Source organism: Miniopterus schreibersii, assembly GCF_964146895.1.
Source record: "Miniopterus schreibersii genome assembly, chromosome: 2".
Taxonomy (NCBI): domain Eukaryota; kingdom Metazoa; phylum Chordata; class Mammalia; order Chiroptera; family Miniopteridae; genus Miniopterus; species Miniopterus schreibersii.
In genome coordinates, this window is record NC_138102.1 from 152,800,242 (window position 1) to 152,822,907 (window position 22,666).

At 38.2% G+C, this 22,666-nt stretch overlaps 1 protein-coding gene across 2 annotated transcripts in view; it reads left to right on the forward strand.

The window, feature by feature from the left end:
- Positions 1–21,497, forward strand: part of SINHCAF (SIN3-HDAC complex associated factor) — a 32,360-nt gene extending 10,863 nt beyond the window's left edge. For both annotated transcript variants that reach the window (XM_081129582.1, XM_081129581.1), the window contains exons 2-6: positions 3,434–3,581; positions 5,047–5,146; positions 7,304–7,430; positions 15,442–15,592; positions 19,422–21,497. In XM_081129582.1, coding sequence (XP_080985708.1) covers positions 3,454–3,581; positions 5,047–5,146; positions 7,304–7,430; positions 15,442–15,592; positions 19,422–19,581 — 666 coding nt within the window. In that variant the 5' untranslated portion in view covers positions 3,434–3,453 and the 3' untranslated portion in view covers positions 19,582–21,497. The remainder of the gene's footprint in view (positions 1–3,433; positions 3,582–5,046; positions 5,147–7,303; positions 7,431–15,441; positions 15,593–19,421) is intronic.
- Positions 21,498–22,666: the final 1,169 nt, after the last annotated feature.

Sequence of the window (22,666 nt, forward strand, 5' to 3'; positions counted from 1 at the left end):
GGAATCATTTAACATTGCACAAATGCAGGACTAGGAAAGTATTCTAAACAACCACTAGGTTTGTAGAAATAACAGACACCCGGAGTTTATAATCAAGTTGTGCCATACCCACCTCCTCCCTCCCTCCTTCCCCCTCTCCTTCCCCTCCCCCCCCATAAGTGTGTGTGTGTATTACACACACAAAGTAACTTGGTTTCAGAGCCATTTTGTGTTCTTAGTTTCCTTCCACAGATCAAGTAGGGGTTTTTTTTTTGTTTGTTTTTTAAAAGCATTAGTGCATCTATAGATTTTGTGAAAATTCTTTCAGTTAATCTCTGGGCTCCCTAAAGCCCAAAGTGGTTAAAAACCAAGCACTTCTTAATGGGGTTGCTGTAAACAAAGCTCAGAGTGAAACCCCTGTGTATTTGCTGCAGATTCCCAGGTGCCTCAAGTACAGAAATGAGCTCAGAAAAGTTTAACAGGTTTATTCAATAGTCATCCTTTCAAAGGTTCATGCACTACTTGTGTGTTGCATTAGGACACGTGTCTGACATTTTTACTGTATTTGGTACTTCCTAGAAGAGGGTGAACCCTGATTTAGATCCTTCTCAGATGTTCAAGGCAGAAGAATTTTGTCAGGACAAACATAAGGTCACAGAGCTGTGTAAAGGATTGTCTATCACAAGACATCAAGCTATTTTATGTTCCTGGATGTCTTAAGGAAAAGATTCCTCAAACTTAACGATGGAATATCTTGCAGGGGGTACCACTGGGTAAGTTTGTGGAGATCCCCACTGATCAAAAAAAAAAAAAAAAAGATTGGAAATGAACACTTGATTCTCAGTAGCAGCTGGGAAAGGAAAGCCTCAGTGTTTCCTCAGGGTAGAGTGCTAGAGCCCTCAAATTCCTTACCTGCCTGCCGGCCTGGTATCCGGCACAGACTAGGGCTTCTTGGTCAGACCCAGCCTCAGTGAAGGCAGTTCCTGTCTCGGACATGATCTGAATGCCGTACAGTTTTGATGTCATGTTTGTTTGTGGGAGGAGAGGGGATTGTGAGGGTAGAGATAAGAATCTGTCTTTTGTAATAGAATTTGGTCTGTGTGTTAATGAAATGAACTGGCCTTTCTGCTGTACTTCCTTTGTCCTTGCTGAGAAGGGAGGCTGAAGTTTCCTAGAGCTACTGATGAAGCTGGCAACTGTAAGAGGAACTGTGGACTTTTGACCTTCTTGAGGGTAATGGAAGGTGTTAGGGGACTTTGGAGGGCCCAGGGGTTGGCGTGAGGACTGGAAACCTTTTTGTTTCATTTTTGCTTCAAAACAGGAATATACAAATTAAAGCAACAACTTACACTTTCTTAGCAGCTCTTTTTAAAAAGTTTCTATAACCCTGTGCCATTGGACACTGTTTTTAACAAAACAACGGTTTTCTTCAGGAGGCCATTTCCTTTTCATTTATCATGAAGCTTTGTTGTTAGTTTGAAGAAAAATACCTGCCTTATTTCACAGGCCTCACTACACCTTCTCCTACTGTATATAGAGCACCTTCCTTATTTTTTTTCTCACTAAAACAATTTCCCAAGCATTTCTTTTAACAACAACAATTAACTTAATCAACTAAGAATATTTTGTTTTCTTATCTTAACAATTCTTAAATTGAGGTAACTGTTCAGACTTAACTGAAATGACTCAGTGGCCTTCTGCCCCATTCCATCTCCCAGATCCTTTGCCTGTGTCCCTCACCAACAAAAACATTAGTGAACATTTGATGAACAGTGGTCTCTGCTTAAAAGGAAAGCTTCAATGTTTAGTTAATTAATTGGTAATAAAATATTACCTTGAAAACAAATTGTATAGCCTCTGTATTTCAAAATCACTCAATTTCACGCACACACACAAGCAAAAAAGACTGGATATTTGGTTATTTCTCTGAATCACTTTCATAAATATTTGCTCTGGTGTACTAACCAGAGTTGGAATGGAGTGGGAGCAGACAAGAGATTATTCAAAGACAAGAAATGAAGTTTTTGTTTTACGCATGTATTTCGGTGTGTTTCTAAAAGAACTTTAAAAGGACGATAGTGTTCTGTGGTTATAAGTCAAGTCCTAAAACTATGGGCACAAATCTATTTGGTATCAGTGATTCTCTCTTACTGATGCTTTATGTGATGCTTTTGTGATAATTTGTCATTGGTCTCTTATACACCCCCACACCCACATCCTCTGGACTTGTCTGTTGGGGTTTAGTTTCTATATTCATCACCTCTCTTAGTCCAGTGGTTCTGGTAAAGTTGGCCCTTGGTTTGGATATTTTAAATTATTTCTAAGCTACATTTTTGCTGTCTCTAGCCCTAGAACTGTTCCTTCCTTGCTTGATGTTAAAATTTTTTGATCATTGGAGTCACAGGTTGTCTCATTACATTTCTTTCTTTATTTTTTAATATGTCTTTATCCATTTCAGAGAGAGGAAGGGAGAGGGAGAGAGAGAAACATCAATGATGAGTCATTGATCGGCTGCCTCCTGCACACCCCTGGCTGGAGGATCAAGCCCTGCAACCCAGGCATGTGCCCTGACCCGGAATCGAACCCTGATCTCCTGGATCCTAGGTCTATGCTCAACTGCTGAGCCACGCTCGGCCAAGCTCACTCTACATGTCTTGAACCACCTGCCTCCTCCTCCTCCTGGTCTCGGGCACATAACCTCATAAAATAGCTCCAGAAACCTCTGTAACAACTGAGAGGCAGACCCATGGTCAGGCAACATTATTCTTAATCATCTTCGTGGTTTACGAAACTATTCTTACATTCTAACCCTGGATTTTTGTGAATTTTACATAGTCCTTTCAGCTGTTTCAATTCAGGACCAACTTGTCTGTTTTAGAAGTTCCCATTTATCACAGAAGAAATCCCCTCCTGTTTCCCACAGGGCAAGAGCAGTGTGCACTGATGCATTACTTTATGCTTAGTATCATATCAAATAGTTAGCGGTCATGGTAAATGCTCAGAACTTCCCCGGAGGGGAATCACACCAAAGCCAAGGTTCAGTGTAAAGGGTGGTGCCTTCCCTTAAATGTTCAGGTCTGTCCTTCACTGGGTGTGATTCCCTTGTTTTACAGGATTGTGAAGAGAGGGTTGTGTTTTCTACTTAAAACTTGGTTTTTTTAAAAAAACCACCTCCCATCCCCTCTTTTTAGAATGAGTGTTTTCCAGGAAGGTAAAAGGAGATAGTAGAAACCTTGTTAAATAACTGAGCTGTTCTGTGTGTTTTCTACACTTGTCATGCTAGTGCCAAGAATGGAGCACGATCCTGGAGGTGGTCTCCCAGAGCCCTCCTTTCTGCCTTGGACATGTCATATACCAAGTTGCTGGGGGTGGAAGAGCAGAGAGCTCTCTCTCTTTTAGTGGTTTCTTGTTAATAGCCCTCAACAAAGCTGTGTCAATTCCCTTGGCTTTACAGACTATTGCCCAGAAGAAAAGATGTTTGGTTTTCACAAGCCAAAGATGTACCGAAGTATAGAAGGCTGCTGTATTTGCAGAGCCAAGTCCTCCAGTTCTCGATTCACTGACAGCAAACGCTATGAGAAGGACTTCCAGAGCTGTTTTGGGTAAGATCATCCGATGTTTGTATCATTCTTAGAGCTAAATAGGTCATAGCATACGGAAATATTTCCCAACAGGGCAATTGGAGTAATGTGCTAATATTTAAAATCACTTATATTCTAACCGAGGCTGTTTTAACGCCCTTGCTCTTAAAACTAATCTGACATACTGACAGCCTACCTTTTTTAAGATTATGAGGAACTACCAAATTAATTGTTAAGGCCTTCGAAGTTGTAACCAGAGAAGCCCTTTTGTTAAGTTCAGTATGTATAAAGAGATTAAAAAAAAAAAAATTTCCCTTATAATAGATATCCTCCAGTAGTGTTCTGTCTTTTGTATTGTTTTTCTAAATTACAGAAATATATTTTAACCCAGTCTATTGAGAATGGTAATGAGATTTAATCTTCTGCCCTAAGAACTACCTGTCAGGGTATGTTAGCATTTATTTTACAGTTTGTACTTCATTATCTTTTGACAGTGGTCCACTGCTTAATGAACTGGTATTTACTTTCCAACAAACCCTTGGATGAAATACGTAATGTTGAACTAATTCCCATGTTAGAAATTACTTTCATCACTTTGTTTTTCTTATCAAAACATTTGTTGATTAGTTATTGTTAATCCTGGACTTTGTATTTTGTATTTATTTTCAAGGTTGTCAAAAGGATCCACTGTACTATCAGTATTTTTCTGATGTATTTAATACAGGACAAATGTAGTAAGTGTGGAAGTTCCTCAGAGATATTAAAAAACAACGTGGTAACTGGTCTTACAGATTTTTCCCCCCTTATGCAGATATAATCACTTTAAAAATTACAGTGCCTCTGGTTTTGTTTGTTGTGAAACTAGAATACCATTGCACATTATTTTTTCCCCTTTACTATTATTGTTTTTTCTTCCTTTAATCCTCACCCAAGGATATGTTTTTTATTGGTTTAGAGCGAGAGGAAGGGAGAGAGAGAGAAACATCAATCGGTTGCCTCCTGACGTGGCCCATCCGGGGTGTAAACAGCAACCTAGGCACATGCCCTGACCGGAATCAAACCCGCAACCTCCTGGTGCACGGGGATGACTCTCCGACCAACGGAGCCACCTGGCCAGGGCCAACACACATTATTTTAAAGGGCGGCATTTTGTTGCTTATGAGGTTGTCTATACATATTTCAAGAAAGATTAATTGGACAGTATTGTTTAAAACCATGGTGACCAGGATCTCCTCTAGGTCTAAATTTTACTATTGTTAAATGTTTAAAATGTTACTTTCAGATGACTAATGCAGTATGTAAAATTTTGGTTCATTGGATCTAGTAGTTAGTTGTATTTCTGAAATATGGTACCCTAAACAATGGGCCTGGGTCAATCGGGATGATTAGAATGTCTATAACAAACTTTTTTTCTAAAAGGAATGTGCTTGCTTCAATTCTTCAATGTAAAGGAGACCAATAAAGGTTTGATTGTTTTTTTAATCAGGTTGCATGAGACTCGTTCAGGAGACATCTGTAATGCCTGTGTCCTGCTTGTGAAGCGATGGAAGAAATTGCCAGCAGGATCAAAAAAAAACTGGAATCATGTTAGTGCATCTGTCATCTTTCTCAATTATACCTCTGTTACGTTTAAAGTAACATTAGTTTCCCCCCTAACTTAAGAAATAATGTGTGCCTAGGATGGAAAAGTATGAAAAGAATAAAGAAAAACAGTTACTACTCAGATATAATCACTTTATATTTTGTCCTGTGCGGAGGCATAATAGCTTGGTGTGGCGTTTCCCTAAGGCTGTGTCCAGTATCTCCATTTCAGAGATTCACAATGTACATTTCACATATTTTTAGGTTTAACCCAGAAATTCTTAGAGCTAATTAGACATGGATCCTTTTTTCATCTCTTAGGATGATATTTATCCTAACTCATGTTGGTACTAATGAGGTATAGGTTTTTTGATCAGTACTGGATTTGAATCCTGCCTTTATCACCTGCTAGTTGTGAACCTTGAGCAAGTTACATTTATTTACAGAGTGTACAGATAATAGCCGTCTCAGAGCTGTTGTGAGAACTGAATGAGACAAAGTATAACATAGTAACCACTCAATTAGAGGAAAGCTATTGTTATTCTCTACATTTAAATCTAGTTGAGATCAAATTGGTATATAAATGTGTGTTCTTCTGACCTTGCACTTTGTAATGTCAATAGAATTCTTCATAAAATATTTTTGATTACCAGAACAACACTAAGTCTTATTCTGTTTGCTAGCTTTCAGAAGATTTGTGACATTTATACAATGTATTTGTTTTAAGTAGGCAGTCATTTATTCTATACCTTTTTTTCCTACCTTTTGGTGACTTACATTATTATGATAGGTTTCTGTGGGTCTTTTAATTTATAAAAAAGTGAGTTTGTTGTTTTTTTAATACCTCATCTGGAGAAGATACAAATTGTGATTTCTAAGGTGATGGCAACCTTTCTACATAAGGGTAGACATCTGCAACTAGTAGATATGAATGAGTGCATGCGAATGGGACCATGTGGCTGAACCAATGTCCATGCTAGACTGGGGGAGAACATGCCGTTGCTCATTGACCTCAGGGAACAGCATTGACCTCAGGGATTAAGGGTGCGCGGTGGAAAGAGCTTAAAGCATAAGTTGGACACCTTGATTCAAGCCTTGTCCCCCTCCCCACTCATCCTTGCCCTTTTTTACTAGCTTAGTGAAATAAGGCAAAGTAAATAATTTCTCTAGTTTTCCTTCACTCAAAAATTGGAGCAACAAATATAGTCCCTTTACTGCTTTGTGGTGAAGGTAAAAATCAAAAGTACAGCGGTACCTCGGTTTTTGAACGGCCCCGTTGGCGAACATTTCTGTTTTCCAACACGCCTTGGAAAACGAACATGCCACGCTGCTTCCGCTGCGGGCGGGATCCTGAGGCCCAGCTGTTGGCTGTGGATCCCTCCGTTTTCGAACGTTCCAGAACTCAAATGGTCTCTTCTGGAACAGATTACATTCGAAAACCGAGGTATCAGTGTATATGAAAGCTTTTGTATACTGCAAAACATCCTGGGCAAATATTAGTTGTTAGATTTTATTTTTCTTAACCTACTTTGTTCATTCTCACCACATATAAATCTATTTAAAGTTTTTGTCCAGCAGACTCCTACTGTTACCTGCTTCAAACCAATAAAACCCCATAATATAAACGATTTTTCATTCATTCATTCCTGATATGCTGCATTTAAAAAAACAAAATGTCTTTATTGATTTCAGAGAGAGGAAGGGAGAGGGAGAGGAGAGAGTTGAAACATCAATGATGAGAGAGTCACTGATCGGCTCTCCCCTGTACACTCCTGACTGGGGATCGAGCCACAACCCTGGCATGAGCCCTGACCGGGAATCGAACCTCGATCTCCTGGATCCTAGGTGGATGCTCAACTGCTGAGCCACACCTGGCCGGGCGACATGCTGCACTTTTTGGTTTATTTTTAAAATTTATTTTTTAATTACAGTTTTCATTCAGTATTATTTTGTATTATTCTCAAGTGTATAGGCATAGTGGTTGGAGATAAACTATTCTTTAATTCCATGTAATGATTAAAAAAAAAAGTACACGGCTCTCAGACACTCTGGTAGAAAACTGTGCTCAAATTGGGCTCCTCCAAATAGGCATTTGTCTGAACCAAAGGAGTACAGAGGTGTCATTTTAAAACTAGTATTAAATATTCAGTATTTTCTTCCAGGTGGTAGATGCACGGGCAGGACCCAGTCTAAAGACTACATTGAAACCAAAGAAAGTGAAAACTCTATCTGGAAACAGGATAAAAAGCAACCAGATCAGCAAACTGCAGAAGGAATTTAAACGTCACAGTAAGTTTGGTACTGAAACATAAGTACTTAAGAATAGATGTTCGGTTTTTATTTTTGCCTGGCGGTGGCACATGCTGTATATGGATCATTTTTTCTTTCATTGCTTTTTTAAAAAAAGAGTGTTGGAAGGGATGGTTGGCTTGATAGAGATATCATTTCTGTGAAATCTTGGAACATTGTCCTTGATTTTAATGTCATGAAAGTTCTTTCACTAGCTAGCCACTTCTTCAAATTGTGCCGAGACCATTTTGATCTCTTTTCAATGTCTTAATTTTCTAGAATATAATTTTTCAAGCTTGTTTACTTGATATTTTATGCGTAAAATGAGGCCTGGCGATGTGCGGAAAGGTTTATGAATAATTAGTGGACAATCTGAGACCAAAGCCCAGGAAAGTAATTTTAGAAATCATAACTCACATACTGCAGTGAAGCCAGCCTCGGAACTTCGAAGCTTAGGGGGGAGTGTGTGTTGTGTGGAGCGATAGAATGGCAAAGAAATGACGAATTAATACCTGGTTCATAAACTCTTACAGGAAGTCGCTCTTGCGGGTGGGGCACCTGTAGTGGTACTTCTGTATTTAGGGATTTAGATTTAAGATTTTGAAAAGCAAATGCAGTGCATATAATGTTATATAACATTTGTATCACAGACCCTGGGGTGGGAAGGTCTGAGGCAGTGCTATTGAATCAAATACATTAATATTTCTGCAGTGAAACTATTCACATAGGTGAAATAAATATTCACATGGGTGGAATAAATAAACTGTAACTAGGCTAGGCAGGTTTGGCTCCTTAATTATAGTTCAGGTCAAGCCAGATATTGTGGCTGCATGGGTTAGGAATAAACTTTTCTGTTTTCAGAGCTTTTGTAGGTATGGGTTGTGGACCTGTATTGGAGTTTTTAGGATTAAAAAAAAATAAAAATCTGTAGGACTCTGTTAGACAAAATATTATCAATCAATGCTTGTTTTGGAACAATGGAAAAAGACAGTTACAGTTACCGATCAGGTACACTGAGAAAGGAAGGATAATTGTCATCTCATGAGAACTATGGCATATCTACCCTGCACTTTACATACATAATTATCTCAATGATTTCTGTTTTAGAGATTAGCATTGGAAGTGCTGAGTGGTAATTTAACCTTGACCCAGGTCACATAGTAAGTGGTAGAGATAAATTTAACCTTCTGTTTATCTAATTTCAAGGCCTTGTGGTCTTTCTGTATCATCCTGCTGTATGGGGCAGTGTAACCAATATCTCAGAACTCCAAAGTCTTTCCAGATCTGCTACTAACTTTGTGCTTTTGGGTAAATAGGTGTTACTAGCCCTTAGTTATTATTTAGATGATGTACAGGGTTGGGCAAAATTAGGTTTACAGTTGTATGTGAAACAGAGTTTATTCTTGTATTATCATTTAGTAATTATTGTATTCTTTAAAAAAAAATTATTGGGGTGCTATTAGAAAAGGCTTCTTGGGGAAGAGTGACAATGAGCTTTGAGAAACACTGAAATTACAAGTAAATCTATTTTGGTCACTTGCATTTCCTGTCACCACCATCATTATGCTATGTCAAAATGTACTGTGGTGTTTTTGGTATTTGGAGTTTTCATAAGAAGAGCATAATAAATGTTTCTAGGACAATACTTCAGAATAATTAAGATTAAGAAACTTATGATCAGCTCTAGACATACATTTAATTATGGCATATAAGGGACTTATCCTTTGAAACTGATACCAAGTTAGGAAAATCACCATTTATCGAATCATACAGGTACAATTTTAACATCTATATTAAGAATTACATAGCTCTGGCCGGTGTGGTTTAGTGGTTGAGCGTCAACCCATGAACCAAGAGGTCCCCGGTTAGATTCCCGGTCAGGGCACATGGGCTTGATCTCCAGTGGGGGACATGTAGGAGGCAGCTGATCAGTGTTTCTCTCTCTCTCTCTCTCTTCCTCTCCCTTCCTCTGTCTAAAAATCAAATTTTTTAAAAAAGTAATTACATATTTGAGGCTATAGGTTAGCATTGAGATGGGTTCCAAAATTACCACTTAAGATTCAAAATGAAAATCTTCAGTCTTTTCAGAAAGCATTCCCTTTCTTTATACTTTCACAGGTGACTTACCTATTTACTATATTGTAGTAAGTAAACAGTACTTTCTCATTATGAATAAAAAACTATGATCAGAGAAAGATCATAATGTAGTTCTGGAAGACTACACACTCTTACACATACACAGTATATAATAGAACAGGGTACACTTTGGCAGTAATGTGCAGTGATTTGGTTGTAGAAATGTTTTTGTAGTTTTTGCTACATCAGAATTCTGTGTCTGTGTTTACAGTTTGGGAGCTATAATGATGAAAAGAGCAATTATTTAATGCTTACAGAGTAGAGACGTCTGAATGTATAACATACAGTTATCGCTGGACATTAACACAGAATTTACAAAAAAATAAAAAATGAATAAAGAAGACTGACCTATTTAACCTAAGTGTAAGAATGGATTTTATTTTTCTTTTTGGACTTTATTATAATTTCAAATCCTCACCCGAGGGTATTTTTTCCTTTTATTATATTTTTTAAATGTAGGAAATCTTTTTTTTTAAATGTTTTTATTGATTTCAGGGAGGAAGGAAGAGGAGAAGAGACAGACACATCAGTGATGAGTCATTGATCTGCTGCCTCTTGTGCGCCCCCTACTGGGGATCGAAAGAAAGAGAGCCCGCGTGCTCAAGCATGTTGATTGGTTGCCTCCTACAGGCTCGTATTGGGGCCAGGGATGAACCTGCAACGGAGGCACTGCCCTTGACCGGCAGTTGTACCCCAAGACCCTTGGGTGGGCAGGCTGAGGCTCTAACCACTGAGCAACACCAGCCAGAGCGGACTTCATTTATTTATTTTTAAAGTCTTGAGGACTGCAGATTACAAAGTAAAAGCAGATCACTATGTAGAGGCGTAGCGAATACATTTGTGCATGAAAATTTTATAAACGTTACTCATTTAACAATTTCACCCCATTTACAATGGTATCGGTAATAATGCCCTTCTTCATAAGGTTACTACACACCTTTATTTCAAACTATACTACAGGTTATTCTTTCCAGATGAACTGTTAAACACTAAGTTCTTGGCTCGTAAAAATGGCACCTTTGAAAGGGGCAATTTCCATTCAGTCTCTGATGGCATTATTCCAAACCAGTTTCTTTCAACAGACTTTCAAAATCTTCACTTTTAAGATGAAGTCTTTTCCACCAAAAAGTGGGGTCACATTTCATTTTCTCCTGACTACATCCATATATAGATGGATGGCATCAAGAGAAGACAAAAATGAAAAGGCAGCCATTAAAATAAAGGAATCAGTTGTACAGATGAGACATTTCGCTCATGGCAATTGAAAAAAAAGGCAACTCTAGGGTATTTTAATAGCCAGATGCTTGAGTCATTAGTGAATATGTTGAGTATGAAGCTGGTCCTGTATGACCCAGTGGGGATATGTCATTATCATTACACTCCATTCTTTACGTCAAAAGCTCTAAGCCAATAGGAAATAGGAGTTACATTTAGAGTCCCAATTAGAACACGCTGACACTTAACATTTTCAACAATATACTGGGTTTAGTACCGTCGTTTCCTTTACTCACAATGTTTCATGAGTCCTTTCCTATCAATCCAAGTGTATGACAAGTGTTAAATTTGTTAAACGACAAGACTTTTCTAAGGTACAATTGAAAATGGTCTGAAAAGAATACCCATTTGTTTTGCCTGGAAAGACGCAAGCTGAATGCACAAGTTTCTCAGTGGGAAAAAGCTCAACTTTCTTCGTCCCACCACCTCTGCCAGTATGATTTCCCAAACACCTCACTTGAAAACCAGAGAGTAAAACAATTGAGCTCAAGGACATATGGGGTTAAAAATACAAGAAGGCCCTGGCCGATTTTGCTCAGTGGTTAGAGCATTGGCCCGCAGACTGAAGGGTCCTGGGTTCAATTCCAGCCAAGGGGGCACGTACCTGGATTGCAGGCTCCATCCCTGGTCCTGGTCGGGGCGCGTGTGGGAGGCAACCAATCAGTGTGTCTCTCTCATCGATGTTTTTTCTCTCTCTCCCTTCCACTCTCTCTGAAAAAGCAATGGAAAAAATATCCTTGGGTAAGGATTAAAAAAAAAGAGGCAAGAAAACATTAACATGTAAGCAATGGTCCAGATACTCAAGATTCATGTTACTGAATTAGGTTACTGTATAGGAGATTTTCATTGATGAGGAGCACTTTGGGCATACCAAATTATCATGCAAATAATTGCTTTTTGAGACCTTGGATACTTTTACAGTTTAATATTATATTATTTTCCATAAGAACAACTGTAAACCTCCTTTTGCCCCACCCTGTATTTAATCTTCAGCTAAAATATTTTAATACTTTTATAGTAAAATATTTTGGTAACATTAATTAAGTATGTGTATTTTAATTATACATGTTCCTTTCTTCACCAGCCATCTCCAAGGGGGAAAAACCACTAACCTGAACTCTACCCTCCATTCTTACTAGATGTTTTAATAAACATTTGGGAAATAGTAATTTTCTTATACTGCTGGAAAGTGGTTAAAGGAATTGATTATTCATACATATATTCCTAGCTCCTCCGTTTAATTATAGGGAAAGTGATATGTGACTAACTTTTGCCTTACTTAGAGAATATGTCCAGTGTAATTTTAGATTTTTATGGTAAAGCTGTGTTGTGGAGGGTTTGGAGACTGAAAAATAATTCCCTTTGAAAAAGGTACGGTGTGTGGGGTTTGGAGGTTCAGACTGAAACAGGGGTTTCCCAGGTGCATTGTGAATTGCTAGCACCTGTATGCAGTGTACCAAACAGCTCTGAGATATTTGAAGTTTTATACATCACCCTCCAAATGGTTTCCTTGCCTCTGGTTATACATTTGCTTCCATGCATTCTGCCCGTACCTGACCTGCATTCCTCTTCCTGAGACATTCTTTCCAAAGGCATTGGACCCAGAGCTTGAAACTCTGGATTTGAGTTACAGTTCTTGACACCTACAAATATGTCACCCTGGTGTCACTTAACATTGATTTAAGCACAATTTCCTAATTAGAGAAATGGGGGTAATCAAGTGAAAAAGGTTCTTTTTGTTTTTCGTTTTTATGATTTCTGACTGTGTGTGTTTTAATTGTTGACAGTATTTTAGATGTCTCCCCTTTTCTCCCTTTTTGCCAACCCTCCACCCAACTCCCACCCTACCCTAGGTCTTCCCCATATTATCTGTGTCCATGGGTTATGCATATGTGCTCTTTGGTTAATCTCTTCTTGTCCTTCCAACCCCCACTGAGATCTGTTACTCTGTTCCATGTGTCAATAAAAAGGTTTGTTGTTGTTTTTTAAACAGACAAAAAAAGAAAGAACTTCCTATATAAATGTTGGCTATTTTTTGCCATCCTTCTTCCTAAAACCTGCCATGACTTCTGGTCACTATAGAATAAAGTTGAAAATCCCTAGCAAGTCTTTGAATGTCCTATTTTAGAACGTTTGGGCTGAGTCAGTTGCCTTCGTGTGCGTAGGGTGTTCTGTCTGCTTCCACAGTTTTGCTCATTGCACCTACTTACTCCATGCCATGCTATCCAATTACTCCTTTGTGCCTTTCCAAATCCTATTTTAAAGAAGTTTAAAATTTAAGATCTTTGAAGAATTTCCAGACCTACATTCTAGAAAAGTTTTCTTACTAACTGCATTTGTATATAATTAAGTTGTATCCTAGTATCCCAGGTATTAGATTAAACCATATGAAATTGACATTTTTATAGGTAGAAAACAGTCAAATAACTGCAATTTCAAATGGTTCGTAGATATTAAGCACTTCCTAGGATAGTGAGTTTTCTTCAACAGCATAGGGCTGACTGCTGCTGTTATTTGAGAACATTCCAGTACACTTATTTCTTTAAAGCCTATTTATTCTTGAGGATTTTTAAAATGAAGTTAAACTGTTCATATATTAGAAATGAATGAACATATTAAAACACTAATGGTGCTTTCTTTGTTTTAGATATCTAACTTTATGTAAACTTTGGTTAACATAAAACACTTGTGAGGTCTATTAAAAAACGTTCCCTTTAGTCTGTTTCTTTCCATGCGGGGCATCACACAGGGTTCGACGTCTAGTAGATACTTAATAAATATTTGATTGATTCTCTGAACTGAAGGGTTGCTCTACCCACCTGTGGGAGGGGCATAGTTTTTAGCTAAAGGTAAGCTGTGTGGTAGGCTCAACTCCTGTTTGTGACACTGCTCTTGCTGTGGAATAGCAGTGTAACACCTTATAGCACAGTGACTCTCAACTAAAATTTTTAGCTTATATCTGATGAATTGCCTTTATTACTTATTAAATAGGGATCTATTGTAACATCATTTTTCTTTGTCTTTGGTTTTCAGAGGTTAATTATGTGTCTTGGCTTTGCTTTCTTTGGGTATATCCTGTTTAGGGCGTGCTCAACTTCTTGAAGCTATAGGTTTATGTCTGTTGCCAAGTTTGGCAAGTTTTCAGCCATTATATTTCTTTGAGGACTTTTTTCACCTCCGCCCTTTTTCCCCTTTCCTTCCAGGTCCGCACTGACATGAATATAGATTTTTTTGTTAGAGTCCCACAGGTCTCTAAGGCTCTATTAGTTTGTTTTCTCTGTGTGTGTTGTTCAGGTTGGGCAATTTCTGTTGTTTGTTCTTCCAGTTCACTGATTGTTTCCTCTGTCCTTTCCAGTCTGCTGTTGAGCTCATCCACTGAGCTTTTTTTTTCATTTATTGTATTTTTTCAGTTCAAATTTCAGTTTCACTTGGCTTTTCTTTATAGCTGCTGTTTTTTTAACTGAGACCTTGTATTTGTGGAGGCTCTGTTTTCATTTGTTTCAAGCATATTCCTAATGGCTTGTTGAAACACTTCTGTCAGGGTTACTTTAAAATTTACATCAGATGATTTTGCTATCTCTTTCATTTTGGTGTTAACATCTACTTGCCTTTTCATTCAGTTTGAGATCTCCCAGGTACTGGATATGTATGATATGATTTTTTTATTGCAACCTGGACATTTTAAAATTATATTTTGAGACTCTGGATCTTATTTGAAACCTTCTGTTTTAACTGGCTTTTTGTGTGTGTTTTTTTGACACTCCTCCAGCAGGGGATGTGGGGAGGGGCACCACCTTATTACTGCCAGGTGATGTTACAAGTTCTCTACTTCACCTCCATTGACATCTGAGGTGGGAGGGGCTCCCCATTGCTTCTAGGTGGGGGCAGGAGCTGAGGCTTCCACATGGTAGGGTGACCATATTTCTGGTGGCCATAGTGAAAGTCCTAACTCTTCAATAGACTTCCTCTGACACTACCCTGATGGAGACATTGGGGTGCTTCATAAAAGTCTCATGAAGATGGAAACCTAGACTCCCCCCTGGCCTTTGCTGAGGTGGGTGATGATGGGGCCCAGTTTTTTCTGTGGTGTGCCAGGAGTAGAGCGGTTATTGTCTAATAAAAGTTTCCTACCATGCTAGGCTGCTCCTTTCCTGGTGTTTTGGCCAGAGAGAGCAGCCTTTCGTTGGCTTTTTTTTTAATGTCTGCATCCATAGATATTTCTGGGTTGGCTATTTATGAAGCAAAAAGAAAGCCCATAAAAACTAAGGAACTCACTACCATGACCTTTCTTGGGTCTTAAGCTTTCTAGCTGTTGCCAGCTTCCAGAGTCTCCAGATTTGTTTTATACAGAAAATTCAGGGCTTTTAGTTGTACTTATTAAAACAGGAGGAATAGGGAAAGTATGTCTACTCTTACTTCTTGGAAGCTTAAGTCCTCATTTTCTTTTAGAAACACTTTAGTAGAAATATCTTCAAGTATCAGTAGTGAATAGAAAATAAATTCTGTTTTTCTCTTTTACTAACTTATTCACAGTGTTTTATGCTGAGGCTTAGTTGCAATTGCATATAATGAAATTATAATTTTTTTCTCTTTACTGCAGATTCTGATGCTCACAGTACCACCTCAAGTGCCTCCCCAGCTCAATCTCCTTGTTACAGTAACCAGTCAGATGACGGCTCAGACATGGAGATGGCTTCGGGCTCTAACAGAACGCCAGTTTTTTCCTTTTTAGATCTCACATACTGGAAAAGGTAAAAGCACTAGAAAAATACCTCTCTAACCAACAAGCCTTCTTAATTACAGGCAGTGGTTTCCCACTTCCTTAGCAATTAAATGGCATTTGGTAAATGACTGTTAGCATACATGGTTGGAGGTGGATTGAGCAGGAATTGAGCTGAGGGTTGGGATTTTGTGTTTTTCCTATTTAAAATGAAAATCATGTTAGGGAACCTGACTTTCCTATAGTGAAGTTGACTTAGGTATTTGTTCTGACCAACTCACTCACTGAAAATAGTAAGAGGGCTAGAAGTACATATTTTTCTTCTTTTAAAAAAATATGTCTTTATTGATCTCAGAGAGAGGAAGGGAGAAGGGGGGAAGAGAGATAAAAACGTCAATGATGAAAGTCATTAATGGGCTGCGTCCTGAACGCCCCCTACTGGGGATCGATCCTGCAACCTGGGCATGTGCCCTGACCAAGAATCAAACCTCCGTCTCCTGGATCCTAAGTCGATGCTCAACCACTGAGCCGCTCCGGCTGGGCTACAAGTACATATTTTTAATTCTTTAAGACTGGCATTGATAAGTGGGCACGTTAATAAGGAATACACAGCAGTCAATACGAAGTAAATGTGGGACCCCTAGGTAAAAAAGATAATAGAAAAGAAAAATATTCAAAGAGAAAATGGTTAAGGATTTTCTAGTTTGCAGATTCAGGAAGACTCACAAATTAAAAGCAAATCACCAATTGTCTTATGAGTAAAGAAAATTTACCCGTAGACACGTCATAGTGAAACTATAGAACATGAAAGTCAAAGTAGACCTGTAAGTGGTGAGAAAACAGACACTACTTTCAAAGCAACAACAAACACAAAGCTGAGTTCTCTGCGTGAATGAGGGAAACCAGAAAACAAGATTGTTTTCTTCAGTGGGACAAGAGATAATAACTCCCAAGCTAGAATTATATGTATGTATCAAAAAATATCTTTTGTAAATGAGGGCATAAGACTCTGACTAGGGGGAAAAAAATGAGAATGGCTGCCAAGTTGACCCTCAATAATGAACATTCTGCAGCAGAGTAGGCAGAAAAAAGAGACCCCAGCTTGAAATCCTGAGAAGGAAAAAAAAGTAGCAAATAGCCCTGGCCATGTGAGTCAACTAGTTGGTGCATGTGTGGTCCTGATACGCCAAGGTTGTGGGTTCAGTCCCTGGTAGGGCACATACAGGAAGCAACCAGTGAATGCATAAATAAGTGGAACACCAAATCAGTGTATCTCTCTCTCCCCTCCTCTCTCTCTCTCAAATCAATTTTTTTAAGAAAGTAGCAAATATTTAGGTAAATTTAAACAAAACCTGATTGCTTAAAAAGACAGTAGTTGTGGGATTAAAAAAATACATGACAGCAATACCATAAGTCAAGTAACGGAAGTGATGGAAGTTAAAGTGTATAAATGTCCTTTGCATTAACCATGTAACCACTAAAAAATCAGTAAAAGTAAGTACAAAACCTCCAGAGCAGAAGGGGGGGGGGAGGGCAGAGAGTTTAATAATTGCAAAACAGAAAAATAGAAAACCTACATATGGTTGTCAATTAAAAAACCATGGTTCCAAGAAGAAAGTGTAAGTTAGAAAATCTTCATAACTGAAAAATAACTGAAAATACTAAAAATCAAAACATGTGGTATGACAATAAAGAGGTAGAAAGAGCCCAGTGGCTCAGTGGTTGAGCGTCGACCTAGGATCCAGGCGATCGGGGTTTGATTCCTGGTCAGGGCCCATGCCCGCGTTGCAGGCTTGATCCCCAGTCGGGAGCGTGCAGGAGGCAGCCAGTTGGTGACTCTCTCATCATTGATGTTTCCATCTCTCTCTCTCCCTCTCCTTTCCTCTCTCTGAAATCAATAAAGATATATTTAAAAAAAAAAAAAAAGGTAGAAAGAGGAGAAGTTATCACCCTAATGCTGTTTATAAAGGAAAGAATAAAAGTAAATTGTGATAGATACCCAATTTAAAGGTTAATGGAGCCCAATATAAGAAAAAATAAAAGCAAGGAAATCCTAACGATAACAAGTTAAGTAAATAGAGAAGAAAACCAGTATGCAGTGGGTAGGATCAGTAAAGCTAAGAATTGGTTCTTGAAAAATACTTGACCAAAAAAATTGCTGGAGATAAAGCAGATCAAGAAAAAGAGACGGCACACATAAGCATTTTAGGTAAGAAAAGGGAGATTTAGCTGAACAGAAATTTAAAAGACAATAGGATATTTTAAACAATTGCATGCCAATACATTTGAACATTTATGTGAACTGTATACATTAGTAGAAAGACAGTTTACCAAAACTGTCTCAAGAAAAAGTAGAAAATCCGACTAGTTACATAACAAAGAGTTTGATTCAGTGGTTGAAAGTTTTCCCTCAAAAAAATCCCAGATCCAGATAGGCAAGTTCTACCAAACACTTCAGAAACAAATGATTCCAGTCTTGCACTGGCTTTTCCAGATTAGACATAGGCCCCAAGCATTCTATGGGGCTAAAATAACTTGGAAATCAAAACAGTATATCGTAACCAGATTAGATTTTTCTAGGGATGTAGGATTGGTTTAAACATTAGAAAACCAACTAATATAATTTGCCAACAGGTTCTTAATGAGGGGGAAAATACCTATCTTAGTGGTACATTGAAGATGTTTGATAAATAGGAATAGAAGGGAACCTCGTTGGCATTTTTGAGTAAAGCTGAACATGTTCCCATTCCTATACCCCAGCAACTTAACCTAGAAGAAGCCTTTAGACATATGCACTGATGTGTACAGTAGGTCTGTAATAACAAAAATTGTCCCATCAAAAGGAGAATGGATACATTGTGGTATATTCACATGGTGGAATACTGTACATAAGTTAAAATAAAGCTTTATCCAGCCGTATGTATGAACCTCAGTTAATGCTGAGCAAAAAAATTGCAGCATACAGTGCGATTCCATATTTCTATATTCCGTAAATACTATGCATAAAACCAGTGTGATCTGATTTTATATAAGGGTGTGGCAGAAGTAGGTTTACGGTTGTGAGAATTCAAAACAGTTTATTCTTATATCATTTATTAATTATTGTAGTATTTTCCATATGAACAACTGTAAACCTACTTTTGCCCCACCTTGTATATATGAGAATTATATATATATATGTGCACATTATATATATATATATATATATATATATATATATATATATATATATATATATATGTGAATGAGATAACTAAGCAATATGTCTAGAGATACAAGTGAGGTAAAACCATGAAGTCTAAAAGGAAAAGGAGTGCTAAACCTAAAATTAAGGAGGAAAGATTGAGATGGGATGGGGAGGGATTGGAGAAACAGGCATAGAGGGGACTTCACAGGAAGCGATAGTTGTTTTTTCTTTAGAGTATGTGATTTATGGGTGTTTTGTGTTGTCATTTTTTTTTTTTTTGGTGCTGTTATAGATATATTTTTTATATCTATTAAGTATTTAATTATAATAAAACTACCAGCTGTGTCAGCCTATTTATGGTGGCTATTTTTCAAGAGTTGGTGATTTTTGGAGGCAACCGTCACAACTTTGGGAGCAGCCTCTGAAACTGCCTGCTGTCTCTCAGAATGCCGCCTTTCTCCTTAACCTTGGCTAGGACTCCAGTGGGATTTAAGGGACCTGGGTCGCTCCCATTACCCAGCCAGCTGGGCCACTCTAGGAGCCCCTTCATTTGGAATGTGGAAGTAGATCTTTGATCATGTTGTGCTAGCTACTATGATGAGTAGATTTCTTTTTGTATTCCTGATTCCCTGCCTTATTAATATGTTTTGTTCTCTCCATTTTTTTCTTTTAGACAGAAAATATGTTGTGGGATTATCTATAAAGGCCGTTTTGGGGAAGTCCTCATTGACACGCATCTATTCAAGCCTTGCTGCAGCAACAAGAAAGCGGCCGCTGAGAAGCCGGAGGAGCAGGGGCCGGAGCCTCTGCCCATCTCCACTCAGGAGTGGTGACTGAGGTTTATGTAGAAGGGGAACAAAAAAACAATTTAAAGTTTAGAAAAAAACACACCACACCACAGCAACAAAATGACCCTCCTATTTTTAACCTGGATACCTGCTATTCTGCCAAAAGACAATTTCTAGAATAGTTCTGAATGGGTTATTTTCCCTTCACTTCCACACAAGCTCTGAAGCCAGTGTCTAGCGTACTAAGAGAAAAAAAGACGTGTACATACTATTTAAGAGGCTGAGTATTTCATAGGAAAGCTGAATGCTGCTGTAAAGTGCTCTTTAAGTCTTTTTCTTTTACATCCCCTTCTGATGAATGAAACTAGGGGAATTTCAGGGGACAGAGATGGGATTTGTTGTATGATAAACGTAAGTAGTTCTTAGTCTTTCTATATTGAGAAGCAGTGGTTGGGGCATTTTTAAAGATGGCTGACTACACTCGTTTCCTTCATGGTGATAAATCTGTCATAAATCAGCAACCTGGACTTGCCCCTCGAGGTAGTTGTTAATACTTTTGAAATAGTAAGGTCTTGCCAAGGTTCTGATGATTCAGACCTGTACTACTGAATATTAAGCAGGACAGAATAGGCCCTCGGGTGCAAATACCTTGAAAGGAGTACTCTCTAAATATGCAGAGAGGGAACTGGGCTGTATATGTTGTATCCCGTGTCACCTCCCTCACATTGATATTTGATGAAGATTTTAATTTGTGTAAAACTTCTAAAGCAGAATCAAAGCTCCTCGTGGGGAAACGGCAAGTCTTCAGGATAAGCAATCTTCTATGAATAGTACCAAAGCTTTATCAGATGGTAGAGAACACACTCTATTAAAAATGTTAAATTATCTGAAAAATAAAGTGCGCAAGCCCTCAGGATGGCGTAAAAATAGCAAAGGTTAGTGCTTCTTGGGGCACGTTTCTCAGAGGGCTTGCCGAGTGTGTAAATAATTGACTTTTGTTTGTGTTCCACGACTGGTGACTTCATTGAAAATCTACACAATTCAGTTTTAGCTCTGGATTACTTCAGTTGACCTTTGTGAAGGTTTTATCTGTGTAGAGTGGTTGTTCAACTTGTTTTAACCTTTTAGGGTTTTGGGTATTTTTTTCTTCACTATATTAAAGTAAAATTCTAATAAAAGAGGTGTGTTAACGCAGAGTGGGCTGGTTTTGGTTTGGCATCATTTAGGCAGGCTTTCTGAACATTGAGATGTTAGATGATAAATCCTGAACGCGGGACCCTTCAGTTCTAAAATCTTTATGAAAAGCCTGTTACTTGAACCGGAACCGAAGTACTCTCATTGCCTCTTTTCTACAAGTTCAGGAAGAACATTGCCAGTTCACACTTTTCATAACGAGGGAGGATCATTTGCCTACCTTATAATGAAATGACAGTGCTTATTTTTAAAGCCGGATTTTAAAAATTGGATAGTATGAATAACAGTAAGGAGTGAGCCACTTTTTATGGGCACCCTGTAGTTTTATAGTTCTTAATCTAAAGTTAAAGTTTTATATTCTTTTGGAAGAAACTACAAGCCACCAAATGTACAGGCTACACAGTGGGTTGGGGCGGCTCTCCCACCGCCTTTAAGGTGTATTGCAAATCTCGGCCATTCTCATCTGCCTCCTGAGTTATTTTGAAATGGTTCCCTTTTTTTTTGTACATTTTGGCTACAGTATTGGTGGTAGAATATACTATAATATGGATCATCTCTACTTCTGTATTTATTTATTTATTACTAGCCCTCAACCACAGTCTTCTTTTCCCCTTCCACCTCTCTCTGCCTGTAGGATGTACTGTATGTAGTCATGCACTTTGTATTAATATATTAGAAATCTACAAATCTGTTTTGTACTTTTTATACTGTTGGATACTTATAATCAAAACTTTTACTAGGTTATTGAATAAATTTAGTCTTATTAGAAAATAAAAGAAGCTGTTTTGTGGCTTTGTTCGAAAGGTGTTCTTAGTTAAGTCACGTTTGTGGCCTTTACAGATCTCAGTCTAAGCCCTTAGTATAACAAACCATGAAGGGAAAAAAATCTGCTTTACTGAGAAATAAAGACTTTAAAACACATGTTAACTGATGCACACAATTATTAACCTAGTGGATAAAATTATTTTAACAATGAAGAAGAAAATGTTTCCAGTGGTGTTTTGCTTTTGTTGAAGTCTAGTTGGTGTATAATACTACATTAGTTCCATGTGTATGGCATAGTGACTTGGCATTTTTTTACCTTACCATGTGATCACCCCACTAATTCTAGTAATCATTGATCACCGTGCAAACTTGCCACTGTGTTGACTCTATTACCCTTCACCTTTTTCACCCATCTCCCTACCCTCTCCCCTTTGGTTACCATCCCTTTGGTCTATTTCTGAGTCAATTTTTGTTTTGTTTGTTTATTTTTTTAGATTCCACATATAAGTAAAACCATATGGGATTTATCTTTCTCTGACTTAACCTCACTTAGCATAATACCCTCTAGATCCATCCACGTGGTTGCAAATGGCAAGATTTCACCCTTTTTTATTGCTGCGTGATATGCCTCACCTTCATCTACCCATTGTTTTAATGTTTTTGATGTGACTGTATTGTCTTTGGGCATCACGGGAAGCATCATTGAGACTAAAGAAACTATAAAATTGGTCATAGGGAAAGGTGGATTTGGGCATTGTGGTCAGACCTGGGTTTTCTAGGTCCTGGCTCTGTCCCTTATTAGCCATTTGTATCACAGAATTATGAGGAATTCAGGTAGGTGCAACCCATATCAGTTTTGAAAACAGATTATTACCTGGGAAAAGTAGATCCTGTGGGCCAAACTTTTTATACTACTGTTAGGGTTTAAATTTGCTTTAGGATAGTCAGGTGATTTTGCCAGCTCTTGATTTAGTTACTATGAAGTTGCCAGGTTAACCTAGGATAGTGGAAAGATGACTACCTATATTATCTATTGCTGTGTAATAAATTACCACAAATTTAGTGGATTGAAGGAAATTGATCTCAGTTTCTGCCTAGGCACAGTGCAGCTGGGTCCTTTTCTTAGGGTCTCACAAGGCTGCAACATGGTGCGAGCTGGGTAGCATTCTTG